This window comes from Echeneis naucrates, chromosome 18 (assembly GCF_900963305.1).
Source record: "Echeneis naucrates chromosome 18, fEcheNa1.1, whole genome shotgun sequence".
Classification (NCBI taxonomy): Eukaryota; Metazoa; Chordata; class Actinopteri; order Carangiformes; family Echeneidae; genus Echeneis; species Echeneis naucrates.
The window spans coordinates 6068229-6092992 of NC_042528.1; the positions used below are offsets into that span (position 1 = coordinate 6068229).

General features: G+C 39.7%; 2 protein-coding genes across 2 annotated transcripts in view; both read left to right on the forward strand.

Moving 5' to 3' along the window:
* Positions 1–1260: 1260 nt before the first annotated feature.
* LOC115058757 (doublesex- and mab-3-related transcription factor A1) lies at positions 1261–3078 on the forward strand. The gene is made up of 2 exons (XM_029526243.1): positions 1261–1882; positions 2132–3078. Exons 1-2 carry the CDS (start codon positions 1408–1410, stop codon positions 2899–2901), a joined length of 1245 nt encoding a protein of 414 aa, XP_029382103.1. The 5' UTR covers positions 1261–1407; the 3' UTR covers positions 2902–3078.
* A 721-nt stretch (positions 3079–3799) lies between these two features.
* LOC115058750 (glucosidase 2 subunit beta-like) overlaps positions 3800–24764 on the forward strand; it is a 105444-nt gene continuing 84479 nt past the window's right edge. The window contains exons 1-8 of the mRNA XM_029526234.1: positions 3800–3991; positions 4326–4442; positions 5409–5504; positions 7526–7583; positions 8549–8666; positions 12527–12656; positions 19943–20009; positions 23330–23408. Of these exons, the coding sequence (XP_029382094.1) occupies positions 3910–3991; positions 4326–4442; positions 5409–5504; positions 7526–7583; positions 8549–8666; positions 12527–12656; positions 19943–20009; positions 23330–23408 (747 nt within the window). The 5' untranslated portion in view covers positions 3800–3909. The remainder of the gene's footprint in view (positions 3992–4325; positions 4443–5408; positions 5505–7525; positions 7584–8548; positions 8667–12526; positions 12657–19942; positions 20010–23329; positions 23409–24764) is intronic.

Sequence of the window (24764 nt, forward strand, 5' to 3'; positions counted from 1 at the left end):
ATAAGATCCGTCACTCAGGACCTGATGGAGCAGGCATCCGTGCCAAGGAGATGAGCAAAAAGTAGCAGAAGTTGCTCAAAAGTTTTGGCTCCGAGAACATTTTTCTTGTATCAGCAAGTTCAAACACCCAGCAGTGTAGTAAGTGGTAACATTAATGACTAATAACTGCTATATCTACATGGAATCATTTCTTATTATACATATAAGCTACTTTTTTCTTCCTCAACCTTCCTCAGAGAGGTGCTTCAGGGAGTCATTATCTCAGTAAAATGCCACGAGGGGAGCGAGTGCTTCCATCCACTGCTTCTTTAACCCACATCCATTATTCAGATAGAGTCTAGTGGAGACAGAACTACAGGGAGACCAAGAAAAGCCATTGAAGTCTCGCTCTCACATCTCCGGATGATAAGTGCAAGTCTAACAATGGAGGAGAGGATCATTATTAACATTTTACTTTTGGACAACACACACAAAAAGACAAACTAAATGGAACAACCTACTGTGATACTGAATTTGTTTATTGCAGAGCCTTTTGACTGAACTACAAGCTATGTTATTGCAGAATACACTGCACTGTGCGAAGACTTGGATGGAAATGTTTAAGTGATGTGTTCCCCTTGGTGACCGCCGTTGTGTTTGCCCCATAATGCTCAAGTTGTTTTCTGTGTAACAGTAAGGCAATCTGTTGCTTGTAACCGGATCCTGTTTGAATGAAGAAAAATGAATGAAACATGTGACAAGGTGTGATTAGTTCTCCACCAATCTCACTGGCTGCTTGTTGACAGATGGGTCTTTTGTCAAGGTAATTTGTTCAACAGAATAACCAGGTAGATAATTACATGCTGCTTTTGTTGTTATTAGTGCCATTGTTGTGTTAAAACATCCTAATAGGGAATATTCATTGTTCAGCAGGGCAACCAAAGGAGGTCATTGTATTTAGCTGACCTGAGGCAACATCATTTTCTTTAGCAGTTCACTTTGGTGCATGTTATATAATTGGAATTCTTAAAACAACCAAAAGTTTAAAGGGAATTTGAATATAATTCATCTTCAGATCAAATATTTAAAAGTGGAATGAAAGATCACGGTCTTGGTAGGCTTCACAATTTTTTTTCCTAAACTGCAGCTGCATATTGGCTCACTTGCATCAGATTAAACCACCATTCATCCGGCATGCAAATAAACATGATAGGGTGTTAAGAAACTGGAGCGGAAAGGGGTGTGTCAGGGTGTTGTATTTCATGTCAAACCACCTGGAGAGGAGACACTTAAGGCGCGCTGGTTCATAGGGCCAGCCAGTGGAGAACCTCCAGTCCCTCAGAGAAGGCCACACCACTTGAATGACCAAACTTGGGTCACAGCATTGGACACACTCCACACACTTGGCGTTTGATTCCCTCTCAGGCGATGGACAGCAGGATCCGCCCGCTCGGCCTTGCCGGGCACGCATCCAGCCCCCTCGGTGGCTTGCAGGTACCCCCCTCCCTCCTGCGCCCTCCACCCCTCTTCCTCCGAGCTTGTAACCCCGCACTGGAGCGGGGATACCCCCGCACCCCGAAGTGCGCCAGATGCAGGAACCACGGCGTGGTGTCCGCGCTGAAGGGCCACAAGCGCTTCTGCCGCTGGAGAGACTGTGTGTGCGCAAAGTGCACCCTGATAGCGGAGCGGCAGCGGGTGATGGCTGCGCAAGTGGCACTCCGGAGGCAGCAGGCCCAGGAGGAGAGCGAGGCCCGGGAACTGCGGCTCCTGTACCCCGGCTCAGGGATCGGAGGGGAAGCAGGGATCCCTCAGGGGTCACCTTTGGGCCCCGGGGTACCCGGAACGACCAACTCCGCCACAGTTCCCACTTTTGATGTTTTTGGATCAGACAACCAAAAAGATGGTAAGCTGAAATCTAAATTAAGATACAAACTCCGTGGTGATTTTATCATCTGCTTTTTAAAAAGCACTGTGAGATATTCTATCATATTTTATTAGTCCATTATTTAGATCAGGTCTAATGTTGATGATCATGTTTTGCTCCTTGTACCTTGAACCCAATTCGTTTTTTTTATGAAATGTTCGTATTTTACGCAAAGTTTGGATACAGATACCGTTTTAATCCACTTGTTTTATTTGATCCACATTTCAGATGACAAACTGAACAAATACAACTTTTATAAGGGATTCATAGGCCGACCCCTCTTTGCGCCCCCCACCACACGGGCACCCTCTCCAAGCGGCAAGACAACGCTTTCTCCAGGCAAAGACCACACCGATGACAGCTCCAGTCCGTCCCCGGGGTTTGATCAGCGCCTGGACGGCACAGAGAGTCCGCTCAGGTCGCTTTCCTGCTCGGATCCAGAGTCTGGGAGCGAGACAGAGAAACCCAAGGACTACCCGAGCCTGGACCGCGACCCCACAAACATCATGGCCAAGATCTTCCCCCATCAGAAACGGGACGCCCTGGAGACTATGGTGAAAACTTGCAAAGGTGATATCGTCAAATCCATTGAACTGGTGTTGAACGCGAAGGAGAACAACGCGGACTCTGACGGCTTGTCTCCGTCTAACCACACAAACGGGCTCAGGCCCTCTCTGCCCGGAGCTCTGGGTGTCCTGGGGGGCAAATCCGCCTTCTCCCCGCTCCACATGCCGCCCACGGCCGCAGGAGGGGACAGCCTGTACGGGCTCGGTCCTCGGCTCGGGGTAAGCCCCTTACGGCTGACCTATTCCTCCGCAAACGGTGCTATGGCGGGGTTTATGTCCCCATACATGACATCTGGACTGATGCCAGTGTTTCCACTGCGTCCAACTTTGGACTCCTATTCTTTTCCAGGCATGATCCGTGACCTTTCTTACCTTCAGAGCAAAGAGTCACTGTGCAACTCAGGCCTGTACACACGGCTCAACGACAAATGACAGACTGAAAAAATGCCACGTTGAGACAATTTTATTGTAAATTGGGTTTTTGGATTTACATTTCAAATCGTTTTTCAGACACAGTTCTTAATTTCCTCTGTTTATTTTAAATTTTGTACATTTTGTAAGATTGTTTATTGTTAATAAATTCATTAAAGGCTACACTTGTCTTATTTGTTTCATGGCTTTATGGCTTTGTAAGATATTTATAAACTTACTATCCACAACATCATATAACATTAAAAATCATAGCTGCTGGATACAAACTTTCTCCTTTGAATCACACTTTTAGTGAGAACGTGACCAGCCTTTATACAATATGCCTTTTTTTTAATTAGATGTCTTCTTTGTTTTACAGTTAATTTACCCAGTTATATTTATTTTTAAGACCAAAATATAATGAATTCACACACACAAAATAAACTCAATGTGCTAGCCAAAGCTGGAGTGTTAGAGGACCTCATGTCCCCCTGAGATAGACAGCAGCGTTTATGTAGGAATATAAAGTTAAAACATCAGTGTGCTAATTTATTGCAATGAACGCTATTATTGTCAGATGGTTACATTACAGAAAGGCTAGAAAGAAATTAATGTATCGACTATCGAGTTTGCAATTTCATTGTAATTTTGTAGATAGCTTTTTGTATCCATCACCTGTTGTGCCCACATTCAAGAATGTGTTGCACTTCTTTCATCAATCACAGTAGGAGTACGTTAATTATTCCAAATTACAGCCCACAGAAGACCGTTTCGGAAATAACCCAAACATCCTGTCACAATGAACACGTTTTTCTCCTTTCCGCCGTGCAAGCTTTCTCACTTGTGATTGGCCAACGGAATAGATCACGAGCCAATAAGAGGCAGCAGTCACACCACGTGACCGCTGGTTTCAGGAAGTAGCGGAGCTGGGCAGTTTAAATGTCGGACGCATATGATGAGTTTTGAACACGTTTTAGCAGGTTTTCTTCTGAGGTAGCAGGCACGCGGTGTATAATTCAGCACCCTGCCATGCGTTTCCACATTATTACCGCAGCTCTCATGTGGCTTGGTTACGTAGAGTCGCGGAAAATACGAGGAATATCTTCGTCCTGTAAGTTCCCTGTCCCCTACCGCCTAGCTTGAAAGCTAAGTAGCTCCCAGCTAAGGTTTTGTGCTGCAATATACATGATGCTGTAACAGAAACAACCCCTCAGCTGCATCATAGGTAACATCACTGCAGATGTTTTCCAGCAGCTGTAGACAGCATTCAAAGTTTGTTCATTGTGGTCGCAAGAACACAAATAGAGTTAGGACCAGTAGTGTTTTATCACAAACTTAGTTATTCACACTGTGTTTTTTGTTGCAACATGTTTTAAGGCCACTTCTTTTGTTACTTTCAGTCTGCAGTTGAAGGTCATCGGTATGATGTTTTTATTCTGTAACAGACAAACGCTTCTACAAAGAGAGGAAGTCCTTTCTTTGCATTGATGGCTCAAAGATCATCCCCTTTGAGCAGGTGAACGATGACTACTGTGACTGTGAGGATGGCTCTGATGAACCAGGTAAAATATTAACCTATGGGTGAGTGGGTGTCTCTGTACAGATGTTATCAAACTGTGGACCCATCACTGTGTCCAGCAAAATGTTAATAATTACTACACACAACAGTTCTGTTAGTAGGACATAAATATTTCAGTATGCGTACAGACTCGTTAAACTGACATCGTAGTGGACATGCAAGTTAGTCAGTGTAGTTTGTGGTATATTTAATGAAATGGTCATTAAACCTGCCCACCACGTGTCTCTCTGTTAAAGTTTGCTGTGGCAGATGAATAATGAGTTTATAAACTCAATTTAGCAGCCTTATGCAGGGTCTTTTTTATTGTAAATATTTCCCTTATTTCCCTTAGCGTTGCAGTGCAGATGCAGTTACAATTTAAACCTCAATTATTTACAACTCACACTGCCAGGGGAAAAAATTTCCTGGACCTCAAGCTGATGTAAGTTGAAGTTGTTAAACTTTTATGTACTGATCATATTTGAGTATGTACTAGATCAACACAAACAAAACTTGAAGTACACCACAGGTAAAAGTTCAATACAGTGTGTTTTTTTTTTTTTCTTTTCTTTTCTTGTTGTATGTCTGTCCAAAGTAATTTTGCCAAATTTGATACAAACATTTACTTAGACTCAGGGACCAACTGATTATATTTTGGTAGGGAAAAATCAAAAGCCACTGGGACCACACCAAATGTGCTGTTGACCACAACTGAAGAATACACGTGGTGATTGGATTGACCTCATTTCATGTCCAAAACAAGGTTACAGTAAGTAACCGGACCTGGCAAAGGCCATGCCACCTCCCCTTAGACAACAAACTTTAGGCTGCTGCCACAACTGAATAGTTTCTGCTGAAAGAAAGTCAACAAAAACATCACACGCCATCATCATCTACATGGCTGCTTTAATATCTCTTTATATATCAGAGTTCATGTATTTCTGACCCTCACTCTTGCCCCCCTGTTTAGGAACATCAGCCTGTCCACGTGGTAGATTCTACTGTACCAATCTGGGTTTCCGCCCACACTACATCCCATCATCGCGAGTTAATGATGGCATTTGTGGTAAGGCTTTTTATATTGCATTATAGCTGAAAAGATAATGCTCTACTGAGGGTTGAATTTAATAAACTTCACAAATGTTCTTGAAGTACGGCAATAGATTAACAGTGTTTTGTGGCACAGCATTTTTCAAGGACGACAGCAGTAGTAGAGGGCTCTAGTGACAAATTAGTTTCTGGAGAAAATGAATATGAATTATTTCTTAAAAAAAAATCTAGTGCAAAAGTATGATGTAGAGTATACACAAAGTAGCTTGGAAATTATTTTCTTTTTGCGTCTATCAATATGTGCAAGTTCTAATTTGCTTGGGTAAAAAGTTGTATTTAGTTTCCCTTTTGGAATGTTTTGCAGACATGGAAAGGATTTTGTGTTCTGCACAATGTCAAGAAACTGACATTGTTTTGTACACACTTACTCCTTTTTTTTGTAGAAATAGACAGATGAAGTACAAACAACAAACAAAACACATTTCCCCCTAACAGACATACAGGTGTGTACATGTTTTCTCTTCTCAGCTTTTCTTGAAAAACGTCCTGTCGTTCTCCTCAAGGCTTCCCTCCAATCTTGTAAAATCTGCCACACTCCCTGTCTTATCATAAAGTCTTTCAGCCCCCTTTTTCATCTACTTTTGCTGTCTAGTAGCTCTCCACTTCGGATAAAATCAATACATTCCATTGTTGACATCTCTCTTTCAGCAGCATTAGATCGCTTGCAACCATTGTGGGTGAAAAAAAAAATAAATAAAAATTGAGGGACTAAAGAATGAAATTGCAGAAAGGGAATATTTCTCAAAGCTGCCACCTCCTTTTCCTCCATCCTCTTTTATTCTACTCCCACATTTCTTCTCATACCTTCCCTGCTTTTGAATGGAGTCACTTAATAGCTAATGAGTTGTTGCTCTTCTGCTCTACCCGTTGAGAAGTTTTCATTGGCCTCTTTTCCTTGACTATTTGGCCTATTTGGCTATTATTTACTTGTTCCACTGGTCACCACTGGTCTCCTCTGGATAGTTGACAAGTTTCTACACTGTCCCCACTCTGTTGGATTACAACATCTTAGCAAAAGCCTGATCGGAGTGACTTAGTGAACGCCATGCAGCTCATCTTGTGAGAGGTTGATCTCAATAGACAGTTTCCGAGAAAGAGAGATGCAGAAATAAAGATGTAATTTCTGTCCTTGAGGATGAAAAGTGACTGGCCAGCTCCACATCACCTCCACTAAAGAGAATATCAGTGTTTCCAGTTGATTAGCAGATTGGTCTGGGCCTGCTCCATGTGCCATTTAATTACCGTTACTGATTTGATAGAATCTGATTAGATGAGTTGCTGAAATCAAACACAAACTCAACAACACAACACTGTGGCAGTTGCTTTGCGCAGTCTCTTATCTTAACTTGGTACAAACAAAGCAGAAAAGGGGAAACAGCTGGCTTGGTTGTGGTTTCTAATTTTCTTTTTATGTATGAATTAACAAACAAGATACATCATTTGTCATTCCTCATTTGTCCACTTCAGAGATGGACAGCTTGTTTTGACACCTTTCTCATGTTTTCTTTTGTTCTGTGCTATGCTGAACTTTGTCCCATTTGGTGGAAATTTTATATTTACAGAACAGACATGAAAATAGTAAGAATGTTTTTTTTAAATCAGATTATGGCAAGAAAAAGACTAACTGAATTTTTCAAAAATATTCTTTTTACCTTATTACAATTCTCTTTGAAATGTCAGAGAAAGGAAAAACACCAAACACAGAAAGTCTGCACTGCATGTTGGAAAACAAGTGTTTTGCTAAATTGTGATAATTTGCTGTACAAATTACCTACAAATGATTTATTCTGAGTAATTGAAATGTTTATAGTGCGTATTGTTTTATTTCAATGTGTGCCTTTTTTCCCTTTTGTCAAATGATGTACTTATCAAATTATTTAGAATAAAGACATGTTGCTAACCTCTCCTTGTTGATGTGTTGTATGCTGTTCTGTTGTGTATGTGCATTGGATTGGTTTCTCCTGTGTCTCTCGCCAGATTGCTGCGATGCTTCAGATGAATACAACAGCCACGCTCACTGCCAGAACACTTGCTGGTCAGTTGAAAACTGAGATTCAATATTTATGAAATAACACATGCAGATTTTGACTCACAATATGTTATCAGAAGCCCATGCATAGCTATAGAAATATTGATTGGTTTTTGGAAAATGTACATTGGCCCTAATTGGGGAAAAAAAATCCATATTTTATTTTCACCTATTTGATTTTAAGATAAGGCTGTTTATCATAACACCAGCGTGACAGGCTGTTCACTTGCTGCACCCATGTAAGCAACTCATTCATTGTGCCACCAGGGGGCATGATGTCACTGATTTATAGACTTGATGTGATTCAGCCTGTCTGTTGTAGTACACTGTATATGCATCACATATAGTGGAGAGTTCATCCATGACAAAGCCACATATGACTCACCATCATATCACGCCTTCCTTTTTCCCCACTGTATATTATACTCCCTATAACCCCGTTCAAAGGCATTTCTCACACAGATAATTTAGTTTCTTCAGGATATAAATTACATACCCTTGAGATCGTGTGCTGTAAATAACCACATTTATAAGACCTCAGGACCTTACCAGGTCATATTTATCATGTTCTCTGAGCTGCACTGCAAAAATTGACCATGCTGTGATACTGACATGAAGCTAGCTGTGTAAATGTAACTTCTAATTTGATATCCCACTTTCTTTGTTGACAGTTCTCTATTATTTAATTCACTGCCATTCGCCTGAAAATCATAAACAAGCCGAGTATATCTCATTATGTTTTCACAAGGTCCCCACTCATATTGTGTTTGCTAGACTTCAAAAACAATTTAGTTCAGGCACAGACCATCAGCCCCCATCTTATTTACTTTTCTGTTTTCCCATTTGGAATCCTGCTGTATTGTGGTTCCTTAAAAATTGGATTGCGCCATCTCAATGGCCGTGGCAGGGGTGGCCGATGTTTTCTCAGTAATGATGGGAGTGTGCATCCTCTCTCTCTCACCCTCCTCCAGGAATCTGGGACAGAGAGAGAGAGCGTACGTGGAGGGCCAGATGAGGACCTTAGACGAGGGTTTGCGACTCAAGCAGCAACTGATTGAGGAGGGAGTGCTACTCTGGAGGGAGAAGCAGGTACACTGTATTCTGCTGAAGAAACTACTACTGTAGAGCGTGCTGTAGGTAGAGTCAAGTCATTGGGGGGGGTTTTATCTAATGAAAAGCTTTATCCTATCTCTGCAGTGAGAACACTAGTAATAATTTGTTGTGTTAGTTTGAGCTAAACAAAATACTGTACACTCTCAATTAAGTGGTCTATATATATTTTAAGTCAACCTACTGTGTATATATAGTGACGAAGTTTAAAAATCAAGAACAAGAAAGGGGCTGACCGAAGAAAAAACAAATATTGAAAAACACATTTTCCTTTCTGAAAAAGTCCCTTTCTAAAAGTGCCGGTGGGGGCCACAAAATAAATGTATTCAAATTAGCTTTTTGACAACACAATGGCAGGTTTTCACTAAACTAAAACGTGCTTGGAGGACCTCTCAATGCATGTTCATGAGTTCCAGGTGTTGTTTGGCCTCTTTTACAGTGTATGGTCTAACTATAACCCGAATGAAATGCACTATAATTTTGACTTGTTATAGTCTCAGTTTACATTTCCACTCTCTTAAATGCCCTTTAACTCTCAGACTTGTGCTTTCTTGGTCCCTTGTGAAACTAATGTATTGATTGATGTGATCATCTTCAGTTTTTTTTGCAATTGTTGAAAGGAAGAAAAAGCCAAGTCTACTCCATATCCTTTTCTGGTTGTGGAGGAATCCCAGCTCACATTAGGTGAGGGTGGGGTACATGCTAGACAGGTTGCTAGTCCATTGTAGGGCCATCGTACGAAGACAAACAACCATTCACACATATAGGAAATTTAGAGTCACCAATTAACCTAAACATGCATGTCTTTGGACAGTGGGAGGAAACCCACACAAGCACAGGGAGAACATGCTAACTCTGCACAGAAAGTCTGGGAACCGAACCCCATCCTTCTTGTTCTGGGGCAACAACGCTAACCGTGCTGCTCTGCTTCAGTTGTCCTCAATAAATTTAATTAACTTTTCACCTCGGCTGCCTGCCAGTCAGTTTTTTTGTGTTATTACCTGGCTTGCCAGCTAACACACTTGATTGATGGGACTGTTGAGGTTAATTTGCTTTTATATGTGTTGTGCTCTGAGGATTCCTGCTGTAAATGAGCAGCTTGTGCTCTATGATGTTTTTGTGACCAAACAAGCTCATGACACCTGCTGCTATAGGCATCTGCTGCGCAATTTTCAGCAACCGTAGCTGTGTGGTTAGTTTCTGCCCTGTCAAAGTTATGTGTTCAGAGCTGTCTAAGGGCATTTGTCCACCCATTGGTTCAAAGTATTATGTTTGAATTGATTGATTTATGCCATTCTAGCAAAACAAACTCAAACTCCCCCAAAAAACAAAACTAAACATGCTAGTACATTATGATTGTATCCAGAATATAGTGTAGCTCCTATAATAGAAAATTCTTCTATAGCCTGTCTCCTCCTGCTGTCAGATTGTATGTTCTTAAGGAATATATTTGTACGTACGCTCAATTTGTCATTAAATCAATAAGTGTTTAATGGCAAGGTAGCACAAATAAACAAGGGTGTGATCAATCAACACACTCCTTTGCAGAGCTTCAAGAGAGACAGAAACTGTTGCAGCTTTCCTCTGCTCATTTAGTACAACAAGCACTAGGCCAAATTAGAACTGGAGCCCTGGAGTTTGGTGCAAATGAAATTGGTATATTTGTCAGCTAAGGATGTCTTTAGATGTGTGTAAGTTAGATTTACTGCTTCAGCAGTTTCATTACTTAATGCATTATTGTGCTTTAGGAAATGTACGTTGCCCCCCCAACTCTGGTTAACTCTGGCTCATGTTCTGAAATTTCCCTTTTTAGTATATTAATAAATGAAAATGTAAACTCGAAATATTGTTTGACATGATGTAATGGCCCCTTTTTTAAATATTCAATTGGTATTTGATTAATTCATTGGGTCATTTCACAGTTAGGACCTTCTCAACGCTGCTGTCAATCCTTGTGTTATTTTGTGTATTGATTATGAAAGGTTTGATTTCATTTCAAGTACTTTGAAGCATTTTGAAGAAGTGCTTAAATAAGGAAAGAAAAGAAAGTCATACTTTTTAAATATTTATATTGCTTGTCCTGGAAGCTTCAGTTGAATACATACCACTTATTTGACATCAGAAATTTTGACTGAAGGCGATTTTTTTTTTTTTTTTTTTTTTTTTTTTTTTGCAACACACACAATCTCACAGCCACAAATGTCTGATTTGCCAGCTGATAGTCTCCGAGTGCGTACCCTCCACCTTTCTTTTCAGTTCTGTTCTCTTTTTTTTGTTCCCATGTTGTTTTTCTGTGAAGGCTGATTGGCAGATCGAGGCTGAGGTGTCACACAGCTCTCCAAGCCCCACTGCACATTGTGATCCTTTTCCCTCAGTGCGTCTTTCTTGATATGGCAGGGTTACCTCAAGGGCCTCATCTTGGAAAGCTTACACAATGCCTCAAAAATGAACTCTTCCCATGGTTCAAGGGTTAAAGACAAATCTGCTACTATCAAAGCGACACATTAGAAAACTTTTTAATCAAATTAGAAGCCTTAACACAATCGACTGTGAGTGGAGCATGTCAGCAGCGTGTGCCCTAAAATTGGCAGAAATTGGAATGCTGCTGTTAATTAAATACAAATAGTTTTTTAATAAAATCCTCTTTGTAGAGGTTTGTGATTATCTTTCCTTTGATTGGCCCACTCTAAGTGCACATTTTTAAGCAGGAAATGGTCTGCAGCATTTGCTACTCCTGACTGCTTTTTAAAATGTTTTCCTCCTCTTTGTCTAATTTCCTTTGTTAGGGTTTCAGAGGAATATTTAGCGTTTTGTTCATTTGTTATATTATACTACAGCTTCCCGTTAACTATACAAATAACTAGGTTGATTAAAAATGGTCTTTGTATTTATGGAAGCATTTGTGTTTTATACAATATTTTAACACTGTGGGGGAGCTTTTTACAAGTTATTTTAATGTGCTCTTGTACACTCAAATTGAGCCCATAAATCACTGCAGCCAACTGGAGGTGGCTAAGCAAAGAGCGTGGCCTAGAAAGGTAGTCATCCCTATCTGAACCGAGCAGAATCCATCACGGCATTATGAGAGTCTCTGAGGAAAGATTGGAAGGCAGTATTGACACACGCATGCGCATGCACGAACAAGGAGCTGCTGCTCTTTCGTATTAATTGGTCCATTACGGAGAGTGATGATAGGTTATGCTTGGTTGTCAAAAGCTGTTATATCTGGTCTGACAGCATTACCTGCTGACGCAAGTGGTTTAAATAGTCCATTGTGGAGATCCGAGTGTTTGAATCCAAGTTTTTGTAAATACATTGTCTGGTTGTGGTTTGTAGGTAGCTGGGTAGATATTGTGATGGATAAATAAAGATAAGCAAAGAGGAGATAAGAACAAAGACGGATTCAGTAACAAAATCTGTCAATAACAGGTCCTTGTAACGAGCCTAGAGTCACACTATCTGCTTCACTTTGGCACAATATGACCAATAACCAACAAAGATATAACACTTGGTCAGCTGATATGCAAACTAAATGTCACTATATGGTATTTAGTTAGTGCCATTTGTTTATTAATATGCAGTGGATGACAGCTGAAAGATAGAGCCAAGATTTGATTTATGAGAATTATGGGAGCCAGGAGTGGAAGGAAAGTTCTGTGGCTCATCTGGGTTAAGCAGAATTTCAAGATGGTCATATCACTCCTTGCAGACTGGATAAAAACTAGAAAAGCATCAAAGTGAATAACTATACGCTTTTGTAGCTATAACTGGTATTCAGCAGTTGGAATGTTTACCTTGTTATGCTGATTGCAATGTGTGTGTTTCTGTTTTCTCTTCAGGCACAGCTCAGAGAGCTTCAGCAGGTAGCTGAGGACCTGCAAATCAAACTCGAGGAACACCGGAGGAAGAAACATGAGGCAGACCGACTCAAAGAGCAAACATTAAAGACACTGGAAGCAGGTGACAGCGGTAAGTGGCAGTCAACCTTTAACCTGCTTTGAATTGCTTTGAGTCCATCCCAAGAAATTTGCTCAATCCAAAGAACTGCCTCAGTTTTCAGACATTAGGTGATTGTTAGGACTACCACAGGGCTGTTTCCATTTCATTTCAGCTCCTTACATTGAACAAAAGTAAATTGGCCTTCGTGCTTTCGGCTGGAGGGTCAGGATGACTTATGGTGGGGATGAGAAACAGCTGGAAGGGTTAAATACAGATGCCTGTGCCATTGAAATAAATGGGCAGGGAGAAGAGTGCTGAGCAACAGCATATTGCAGCCCCACAGCTCTGCTTTTACGTTCCTCAAACCTTCAGAGAGAAGTTGCTTATGACTCACAAGAAAATTCCCTTATCGCTCAGAGCACAAGCTGCCTCGGCATTTAAATGACGTTCAGACTTGCGTACATACAGAAAGTTAAGGGGCTGGATGGGAAATGGACTCAATAATTTTTTCCACTGAAGTTGCTAAGGATTTAGAATCATTACATATGTGTTTGGAAAGCAGAGGATAGAGATTAGTGGATTTAAATGAGCTCAGGCTCTGAGATTTTTAGATTGTGGCACAATGAATACCTAAACATTGCTATTTTTATCTGTTAAGCTAAGCTCTATCTGTAAAGTGCAAACATTTAACGTAAATCGGAAATTATATTTCAACCAGGGCAATTTCGTTTGTCTCTTAAATTGACATTTTGTTGTTTGCTTGTCAGTATATCAAACACTTTTATAATGCCAGTTGTCTGTTTTCCAAGATGTTTCAGTCGAGTTTTTCATGTCCATCCCTGTAGCCATAAAATATTGCCAATTATCTTATGTCAAACCACCTCTCAAGTAAAGGTTTTGATCGCATTAAAAGTCATTTGACTTTGGTGCTTCATCTGAACATGCGTCCATTATGTTTCCCACTACGTGAGCTGATCTTGGCCAGACTTTAGAGGCCCCCCACGTTGCTGAGCCTGTCACCATTTCCTTCCATTACTGCTCATCTTCAGGGTCTAACAACCATCAATTTTCATTTCAGTTGTCATGTTGGCATGTCATGTCCATGGAGACTATCCATCCAGCCTTTTATTATGCATTTCTAATGACAGTTTGTGTGTGTGTGAGCTGCTCCTTAGTGTGTTTAAGTTTGAAAGGAAGTTTCAGACACTTTAAGGCTACTTATCCAGCATTTTTTTCCTTTTTACAGCTGATGTCGATGTTGATTAATAGTTGAATTTTAATGAATAAGCACCATTAATCTGCCAACAATACAACTTGCCAAACTCTTTATGGCTCCCCAAGGAGCCTGACTGTTATTATTTAAGATTTGGAGTGGCAAGCTCATAAGGCTTTCATGCACATTTCAATTTTGTCTGCTAGGTAAAAAATAAATAAATAGATAGATAAATATAGTCAAGATTATATAGGTGAAGCAATTTTTCCAACTTTTATATTTGATAGAATTTTTTTTATGTGATCTGCTTAATACATAGCCCTGAGCTTGTCTTTTTAAAAATACTTTTTCAGAAGAGCGACCTAAGCAGTTGTGAGTTTATTGCCTCTTTTTAATTGCTTTTTTTATGATAAAGTGCAAGGCAACAATTTGGGATCACTTACACTTATAGAATTTAAATGATTTAGCTTCTTACCAACAGCATTTCATGAAATCACATTTTACCTTTACATTCTACACATTAAGACTACAAAGCGACCTGCATCCTATAAATTGGTTTTAATTTTCATCTCCATAATGCCATTTAAGACACACGATAATTACTAAATGGCAGTGGTTTTCTCAGTGCTATTGTAAATTTTCAATATCAAAAAAATTGTAACTGTTAACTTCCCTTCAACCTAAAATACCCAATGTTTTTAAAGACAATTAAGCTCCAGAGAACCCAAGAGGTCAACCATTATGTTACATTAATTAAATATAGGATCATGACAGCATAGAAACACACAGTTGTTCATGTCTCTCCCTTTATGACCTGTCAATAGCTTGTACCAAAATAGATGAAATGCCAGAAGAGCACACAGCTGAGCCTATAAAGAAGAACTTTCCTTTCACTGTGGCTCTCGTTCAACCACGTCCCCGCGGCTTTGTGCACAGTTATTGAGACGTTTTAAAGGGCCAGGTTATTTGTACCCTCAAACAAAATTGAGATGTAACTGTGTAGCATGCATTTTGCATGTTACACAGTTAGGACATATTGTAGGATTTGGAAAATTGAGATATAGCCTGTCCTTTCATTAAGCATGCAGTGGACTTGGTATTCATTTTACATTTTACATTTTTTAAGCATGCTGGGAAATCAGGACTAATCCTCATTGAATAACAAAGACTTTGCTGTTCTCGTCTAGCCTGGAAAAGCACTGATCATGTGTGCTTGTTTTTGAAAAATTCCCTCTTAATCCCATCCTTGATGATCTTTGAGTTCACATAAAGGTTTCTGCCTTATTCTAACATTGTTTATTTGATATGATTCCTTCATGTCAAGTACATACTGTCTTTTTTCTCTGATGTTGTCCTTTAATGATTCAGTCTAGTATGGAAAGCTAAACAGTCTGAGTTCACCCACAGTTTGAGGGGATTTCCCTAGCTTCATTGCTAATCCACTGTTTGACCTGGTTTCTCTAGTGGGCCTTCTTGCAATCCATTTCATTGTTACAGATGTTTTCTAAAGGTCCATGAGTGCACTAATAGACCATCTATAGCACGAATTAAGTGTAAGGAGAGGCTTCACTTAATATTATGCTCTCGTACCAGCTCATTTTGTTGTCGAGATTTTAGAAGTATCAATCAATCCAATTTAATTGTCATTCACTTGTGATGTGTGTTGCATATTGTCCTCCATCTGCCCTGTTGTGTAATAATTACAATACAGGTAAAATAAATGAAATAAGGTACTACTACACAAAGGTGCAGTTGCGTTAAAGGGACTTGATTTCAGAAGTGTTGTGGCCTAGTGGATGAAGCTGTTGCAAAACCTGGAGTGTTTGCTGTCGCTGATCTTATTGGCCCTTTTGAGGCAGTGATTGAGGCCAATGTCCTGGATGGAAGGGAGAGAAGTCCCTGTTATTTTCCTTGCATTCCTCACTATCCTCTGTAGGTCCTCCCAGAGTGTGGCTGTGCGACAGATGCTGCTGCTCATGATGCTCTTGTTCGTGCTCCTGTAGAAGGTGGTGAAGATGCAAGGTGGAAGATTAGTCCTTTTCATCCTGCAGAGGAAGAACAGATGCTGCTGCGCTCTCTTGAGCAGAAATGCAGTGTTTTGTTCCTAGAGGAGAATGTACATTAGGTGCACCCCCAGGAACCCGGTGCTCTCCACCACCACCTCTGTTGTTAATGAGCAGTGTAGTGTCATGGATCTGTCTCTTCCTGAAGTCAACAATAATCTCCTTTGTTTTGTTAACAATCAGGATGAGGTTGTTTTTCCCACACTACCTCCTCCATGTCAGCCAGATCATCATTGTTCCTGATCATGCCCACTATTGTTGTATCACTTGCATACTTAGTGTGGTTAGTAGAGGGCCTGGCAACACAGTTGTGGTTCATCATGGTGAAGAGCAGCGGGCTCACGACACAACCTTGAGGGGAGCCAGTACTCAGTAATGACCGAGGAGGTGTTCTTCTCCACATGAACGATGTGTGGCTTATCAGAGAGAAATCAAGAATCCAGTTGCAAAAATTGGCGATGAAGCTCAGAAGTTATAAATACAATTTATTAGCTCTTTTGAATAGACATTTTTTGCATTCTCATTACAGTAATGCCAAATATGAACATAAGTCATGGTCTGTAAAATCATTTTTTAAATTTGTACAATTTCTGCTCTAATTACATAAATTTCTGAAGCAAATCAACCGTGCTTAATATATTAGGATTGCAAATTACACTTATTTTCATTTTGAATCAATATGTTAATCAAGATTCATTTCTTGATTAAGTTTTTGCTCTATATTAGGTAAATTTATATTTTCTGATGGCTTTATGTTTCCTTTTAGAGGCTGTTACAAACATATGTAGATTACTATTATGTATGACAAAATCTAATTCTCACATTTGAGAAGCTGATCTAGTAAATATTGAGGTTTAATCACTTACTAATTACCTTCCATCTCAACAACCACCCAGTTTGATTCAGTGGTGCTAATAATAATCTATAAAACCCCTAATTCATAAAATACTAGTAAAACTGTATAATCAGACCTGGACCTGACCTGATGTTTCTGATTTATCAATAATAAAACCACACTGATTAGTGTGTGTTTAAGGAGATGTGGCACTTAAAAGTTAATCATCATAATTTGTAACTATTGTTAGTAATGAAAATTACTGTTGCCACCACATAAAAGTTAAGTAATTACTTTAACGATCAGAAAACTTCAAATGTTTTTTTTTACAATAAAAGTTATAGAAAGGAATTTTAGACAAGGAATTAGACATGTTGATGTGGATACCAACTTACACTGGCCACTGTGTGATTGTAAAAGGGATTAATTATCTTGATGATGAAATCTCACAGGTCTTAACAATTACACCTGGCCTGCTATGAATAAGAGTAGATTTTTCCAGCAGTGTGATTTGATTTCATTTTATTTAGGCATTCTGGTCAGATGTCAGACGTTGTATTTAGAATTGGCACTGGGGCCACCTTCGTTCCAACCATATACAAGGCCAGATCCTGTAAATAGGCTAAAATTTAAATTAAAACATATACAAATACTTTTTAGCAACTGTGTGAAATATATTTCATCATCAGGAATATCTTTGTATATTTTTGTGTAGGCCTACATACAGCATTTTGCATATGGCTGTATGGATATTAAAAGAAATAAGTAATATACAGTATTTGTCTTCCAGGCTGTCTGAGAGGATTTCAATAGAAATTCCCTTGAGGATAATCTGGATGCAGCAGTTCCTGTGCCAAACATTTTGTGTTCCTGCAGCCTTGATATACTTGTAATTCTTCCTACAATAAGACGATCAGGCATCTCATCTGCTCAGAAGAGTACATTTAAATAATATAAACACAGAGATGAGTGCAAGTGCTGGTTCACCATATTTTTTTTATTTTCTTCAAATACTTTATGAAAATGAATTTACTGTGCATTGATACTTCCAATAGGACACACTTCTTATACCACCTATACATTTTTTGGAAATGGTTTTTGTTTTTTTTTAAGACATAAATTAACAGGAACAGCTACTGGACAGGTGAATATAGGCCAGTGGCCCTGGCCACAGTTGGCCCAGGGCAATATTGGTTTATGTTCAATGACTGAGCCCTGAAGCCACCTTACAAACAAACAAACAAACAGAAATAAAGGCAACCAGTAATAAGCAATTGCAAACATTTGAAGATTCTGTCATATAAGCTCTAGGTTGTTTAAAATGTCTTGAGAAACCACAAGTGAGGTCAGAAAATATAATCTATGATGAATTTATGAGCAAAATGAATTCAGTGAGTACTATTAGTAAATGTTTTTTGCATTTACAGCCTCCTCTTCCAAAGTAAAAGTTCAATACATCTCCTGCAACTCTTTGATCCATTTCCACCTCAAGACATTTTTTCCTCACAGAATGAGGTAATTTCCTCCCTGTAAATATTGCTCATAGTGTATAAAAGAATGTAAAATGTGTGTTTTGTTGGCCTTGGAGAGCAGAGCCCACTATAACAAAGAAAGCTTTATGTGGATAACATGGTCTGCAGCCCTGGCAAAGATCTGCAGTCTCCTGCTGATATGTTCCATTTTCTCTGTTCTCTTTGTGCCTGTCTTTATTTTACGAGTGTGCTGTGCTATCGCCAGGGCAACATGGGTGGATGAGTGATGGTGTCCATTAGTAAACATAGCCCCCTATATGTGCCACTGGCCTAAAGAGCCAACGTCTTGAACTCCTTTCTCTCTTTTCTTCACCCTCCTACTCTCTCCTCACTTATTTTCCCTCACTCTTCCTCTTACCTTTTACCACCCTCCTCTAACGCCACCACACTCCTCTCCATCTTTTTCTTTCTCGGCCCTCCCCTCTCCATCTATCCTCCTTATGGTTGTTTTTCATAACTACAGCTCTGCAGTAGAGGGGGGGATGAGACCATTTCTCTTCCTCCTTCGTGCACTCATTTTTTTATGAGAAGCAGCAACTAGAGGATGGGTTGAGAATGTCAAGCATTAGGTTGGGAATAGAGCGCTGTTGAATTGAAAGAATATGCCACTAATATGACAGAAGCTGTTTGTATTGCAGCAGAATATTATCAGCGCCCCCCCAGCCATGGCTGAGTAAAGTCAACAAATGGGGGTGAGGAATTTTGCTTCTCAGTAGACATTTACTTCTTCCAGTCATGTTGTGGGTGGCTCGGTGTGGTGTATTATCTTGCGTCTTTTAAACCTAAATCCAAAAAACATCCTGACTTCATAAATATGGATTTAAGGTTCATTTTGGGAAGGCTGAGTTCATGAACTGGGGTTTCATTTTTTAATACCCCTTTTTACACCCCCACAGCACACACTCAACTCAGTCTCTACTGTACATTGGGGGGAAAAATGCAAATTTCACAATTAGCTTTTCTGTAATTAGTACGGAAAGGTAATTGCGGCGGATGTGCAATTAGCATTATGTAAAGTGCTTTTCCCCAGACTTAGGGGGCAATCAGTTTGCCCCTTTACATTCTTCGTTCTGCTGATGATGTGGGAGATGCTTAGTGTTGAACATTAGAGAACTTCCGCTCCCTCCCACTCCAATGAATGCGATTCAAAAAATGAATCAGTTGGGGTCACATGCTTGGTGGAAAAGGGGGTTGAGGAAGTTTTTGCGTCTCTTTTTCATCTGTACTGTGAATATGAATGGAGAAGAGGGAAATCACTGTCATACCAGCAGTTCCAGTACAAAGCCTCCTGATTGCATTCTGGACTCTGACATGCTTTTTTTTTTTCCTACAGGGAAACCAAATGTTCTTGCACAGCGTGACTGACTCATTGCCTGATTGCCCAAGAACCTCCATCCTCTCCCCCCGCTCCCCATATTTTAAATCCAACTCCATAATTCTGTTCTCATATCCCTGCCTCTCAGTTTGCATTCAGATGGATTCATGCTTATCGCACTGATTGGTTCTAAAAAAGAGCATCCTACATAATTTTGTAATAAAAAATATTGTCTCTTTGGTATCATGGCTAATTGTGCTTGTAACGGGAGCTGCTAGGATGTTATTTCTTTTTAAACTATCAATTATCTTTGCATTAATCCAGATATGATTTGGGTTTTTTTTTTTGTTTGTTTTAGGTGTCAGACATCAGGACAGCACTGTGACCAGCACTTTCCAGTTACTGGACAGTAATAAAGATGGCAGGTAAATAAAATACAGTGCTGATCATCTTATTCTTCACTTTTGAAAACCATGGGACTCCAGTTTTGATCTTCATATTTTTCACTGTGCCATTTGTATTGACTGGAGACATTTTGACAATCTTTAATCATTAATAGAGAGTAAAAACACGTTCTAATAATAGAAATAGAAATTGGCAAAGGTTTTTAGATGGTACTGAAACAGTTCTCCCTCAGGATTTTACCCTTGCCATGTTAAATGCCTCTGTCACAGTATTTAGATTGCTATTAAATCCAATGATAAAGAAATTCCTAAAGCGTATTTGCTCTGTTTCAATTCACAGAATTCATTTTCACTGACCTAAAATTCTGAACGCCCTCATGAGAAAGCAAGCTAATGGAACAAAAACAACATAAAATATGAAGGTCGATAGCACTGGCTTATAATCGTGACTCATATTCATGCTTTTGTATTTATTCTGTCGTCTTACGTTTTAAGATGCTACCAAATTCACAGCACAGTGTTTATACTGTACTCATTAGTTCCATCTTAACTTCTGATGCAGTGAAGTCGGTTTGAGTTGATTGCACACATCTGCTTCCCTGAAACTTCTGCTCTTTTGCAATCTTCAAAATGTAATTCATTGCTCTATTTGCATTGTTTAATCATCACATCCTGACAGACCCACTTGTCACCCCCACTTCCTCCCAATCTCCCCCTCAACCACCCAAGCTGCCTAACTTGCTGTTGTGAGCAGTGCTTAACCACTGGCAGCTTTAAAGAAAATAGTGCACGTCTTGCTTTCCAGCAAGCATGTGTAAATTTGCTGTTGACTTGCAAAAGTGTAGAATGTGTGATACTCAATGAGGCTGTCCCCTGTCATGCCATTTCTCCATTGCTTCCCCACCCTCCCATTCCTCACCTTCCCACGCCACGCCTGGAAAAAAAAATCAATACTGCTTAAGCTAACTGGGCATATTCTCCCCCGGAAAGGAAGTGGGGCTGGGCATAGTAAACTGAAAGCGCTATAAAACATATGGCTGCATTGAGGATGAAGTGCTTGTGCAGCGATTTTAAAGAGACCGCTATGTGCCCACTTATGCGTTCCTGCACATCGATGTGTACCATTATTCAGCCCTTCTGCCCCCCTAAGTCCCTTCCCCTTCCCTGCCCAGCCCCGCCTCAATCCATCCACTCTATCCCCTCCATCCCAAGTGGTGTCTCTCGACGGACTGCCCTTAAACAAACACATTACTAAGCTGAAATATCTGCAAGTACCGCTTATTTCTATCCAGCCATTGTTTCAGTCTATCATTCAATGCGATTCAGTGAGCTGGCTATCTTGAGGCAGGACATGGATTGATGCCTTTTTGAATAAAGCAGGAGGTGGAGGCTTTGCATTTGTATGCTACATCACCATTTTTTTCCTGAAAACCTCTGTGGCTCACACACCGAGGTGTCAAGCTTGATTTAGCTGCTGTTATGATAAATGCAAAGTTGAAAGTCACCAATATACCTGCTGCTTACACATTGCCAGGCAAATTGCTGACTTTGAACCAGATTAGCATTCATACAGTAGACTCTTTATCTTGTACAAAAAAAGCTCCTTGCTTTGTCCCTAATGACACTTAGCAAAACACTACCCTGTTCTTAATCCACTCAATTGGAATTGCTAATCATCTTTAATGCAGATTCACAGATAATTGTTCTCTAATTTTTACTATAAACTAATCTAATTTTGTGTCAATTTAGCCACCAATTATGGCTTCATGGGAAAAATGGCTCAGTTTTTTTTTTTTTTTTCAGGAACATTTGAATCTCCTTTGCAATAAATGACACTAAGTCAAGAATAGCATAATACTGATTATTAGCGTAATTGTGTTACTACAGTTTGTGAGTTCGCAGATTCAGACTTTGTCAACACATTTGTTAGTAGATTCAGCCTGAAAGTTTCTTCCCCCCACACAATGGTCATTATGTTATCTTGTGGACTTCCTCATCATTATTTCATCCTCAACCTTCCCAAGCACCACACACAAGTGCAACCCACTGTGCCAGCTGGCAGGACGTTGGCAGCCCAGTGCAGGATTAACTGGTACCAGTATGTTGGCCTATAAATAGAGTCTACCAACTGCTTCAGGAAATGAACCATGATGGAGCCTCCCAAAGGCCCATGAACAGGTTGTGCTTTTTATCCCCTCCCCTCTGTCCAGATTTTCAGTGAATGTGAGAGTGAGTCCCCTAATGTTCATCTCTGTCTCTCAGTACAACCGACTGTAGGTATGCATTGTAAAGCACCTGCTCTTATGATGTCATGGTGTATATGTGTATGAAGTCTCTCTTTGAATGAAACCAACGCCACTTTACAGTCTCTATGAGCTGCTGCTCTTTACTGCCTCACAATGTAGAGAGCCATTGTTTTTCTCCACCATTTACCCCAAGCATTGATCCTCAGTAGTGGAACAAACTATTCACTTTGTATGTTTACCTGCTTTTCCACTTTTGATGGACTCCTGGGATTGATTTTGGCTATGCAGTCATTATCTCAGCTCAGAAGTGTTAGTGTAGGTTGAGCCTCAGTCACCAGCAGGAAAGAATGCCTGAAGAAAAGCTTTAAGTGTTCTTGGATATCAGCCAGTGCATGCAATTTTGATTTTGTTCTGTATTTTGTTGTATTGTGTGGTAGTGAGAATGAGATAGGCCGAGAAATCAGCAGCCTCTTCAAGCCATGAATGCTGTTCTGTCTAAAAACATACTAATATAGAATGAAGGAAATTGTTGTTTCAGTTTTGTGCCACGTCACACACAATATATTGCCATTGTTTGGTTTATTGTAAACAAGGAATGGTGGCATAGCAAATGTTCTTTTTAATGGCAGTGTGGCTGGATGTTGGTGTTAAAAGGATTTGAGAATCTGAGTGAAGGCAATTGTGAATGAGCCCAATCTGAATAGGGAATGAATGTCAATTAGCCCTTGTACGGGAGAAATACTAGTTAAATTAATCAGCCTACAAACAGAAGTACAAACAGGTTAATTGATAAGCTGGTTTGTTGATAAAAGTTTATATTTTCTAAAGCCAAAGATCTCTGTGAAGAAGTCAGTGTGAAATGTCTTGTGTGCCAGTTGCAGTAATGGAGTCCAATGGAGGCCAATTATATTTAAAAATAATTTAGCAAATGCAGAAAAACATACAAAACAATAACATAATTCACATGATCTAATATGAATAATAATTTAATGGAACAAGTAAACACTAATAAAACTGGAGCATTTAGTTGTTTACTGAAACTTTTCTCATCTGAAATAGATTTTTTTTTCCCCCCCCTTCTTTTCAACTAAACAGTATAACAGTGAATGAACTCCAGGCTAAAGTGGCACTTATCCATGATGAAGAGCGGCCTCTCTCTGAAGGTGAAGCTGTGGTAAGTTGTCTTTTATTCTTATGGTTTATACTACATTGCTGGCAGGTTCAGTGAAAGGGTATTGAGGATTCCAAACAACATAATGAAAAATTCCTGGATTATAGACTGTGACTGTGACCTAAATGAACGCCTCTTTGATGCCATCATTAGATCAGTTAAATGCAAATGTTCTCAGAGTGAAGGGCTTTATACTGAATAATATGATTAATGTTGTGACAAAACAGAATAGCTCCGACACTGTTCTCTTGAAATGTGTTCCCTTAATGTTTTTTCTGAAGGTAAAGCTATTTTTTTATGTAATCAACCCACAGTAAACTTTTCTCATTGAAAAACTGAAACCAATATCCAGTAGTATATTTCTTGATCCTTTCATGACTACTTGCCTGTGACACTCAGTTCCACGTTCATTCATTCTTTCAGGGACATGAATTGTGAAACGTGGAAAAAAAATGTTTTAAAAAAATTTTTTATATCACTTTGACACTGCAGTTTAAGTAAAGGTCACAACAAGAGGAGTAAGTGATATCTTTAATAGGCACCATTTTCATTTGTGGATGAATACATATTTGGTACAGTAGTGAGAAGTTGTAGAGTCAGGCTGTCGATTGAATCTGACCAGCCTGCTCTGTACATACACCATATGCTTCTGTACATAATATGAATTCAGAGTATCTAAAAATGAACTCTGTAGTTGAACCTGAAGTTTTTTTCTTTGGAGATACACCTGTATTCATCTCACCTGCTCTTTAATTTCTGCATCTTTCTTGGATTGAGTCTATTTCCAAGTATTTGCTCTTTTCTCCACTCATACAATAGGGTCCCTTCAATATTCATTTGAATTCAGAACAGGACGAGCACAGTTTCCCGACAGTGATTTTCCCTCAAGCAGTAATGTGTGAGAATGTGGTTGTCTGTTTCACTTCAGAATGGTTGATCCTCCCTCTAACCAGGCAGAAGATTTCAAAATCACTAGCTGTAAACAAAATGGCCAGAGTTCCATTTTCCTCTTTTTTCTCGCTTTTCCTATTTCTACCAAAAATCACAATTAATTTTTTATTAAGAAATGGCAATTTGTATGCACAATCATACAGACTTGCGCGCACACAGACACACAACAACAACAACAAAAACAGCTGCTGGGTTCTGCTACTGCAGGGCATGAAAAAGCTCAGAGATGTTCAAATAAAGTTTGTGGTATTTATGGCTAGAGCAGAGTAGAAATGTCCTCCACTCTGTTAGGGATGACGGAGTGTGTTTTGCATTGGCTTCCTAATTTCAGCTCCTGTAAAATGTCCAATTTGAGACAATGTTTGGAGGTTGTGGTTGAAGAAAACACCCAAGCAGCACCAGAGCTGC

Excerpts from the sequence above, each read along its gene's own strand:
- LOC115058757 (XM_029526243.1), top strand. The coding sequence starts at position 1,408 with ATGGACAGCAGGATCCGCCCGCTCGGCCTTGCCGGGCACGCATCCAGC. Across the intron at positions 1,883-2,131 it reads ATCAGACAACCAAAAAGATG|ATGACAAACTGAACAAATAC; the intron begins GTAAGCTGAAAT and ends TCCACATTTCAG.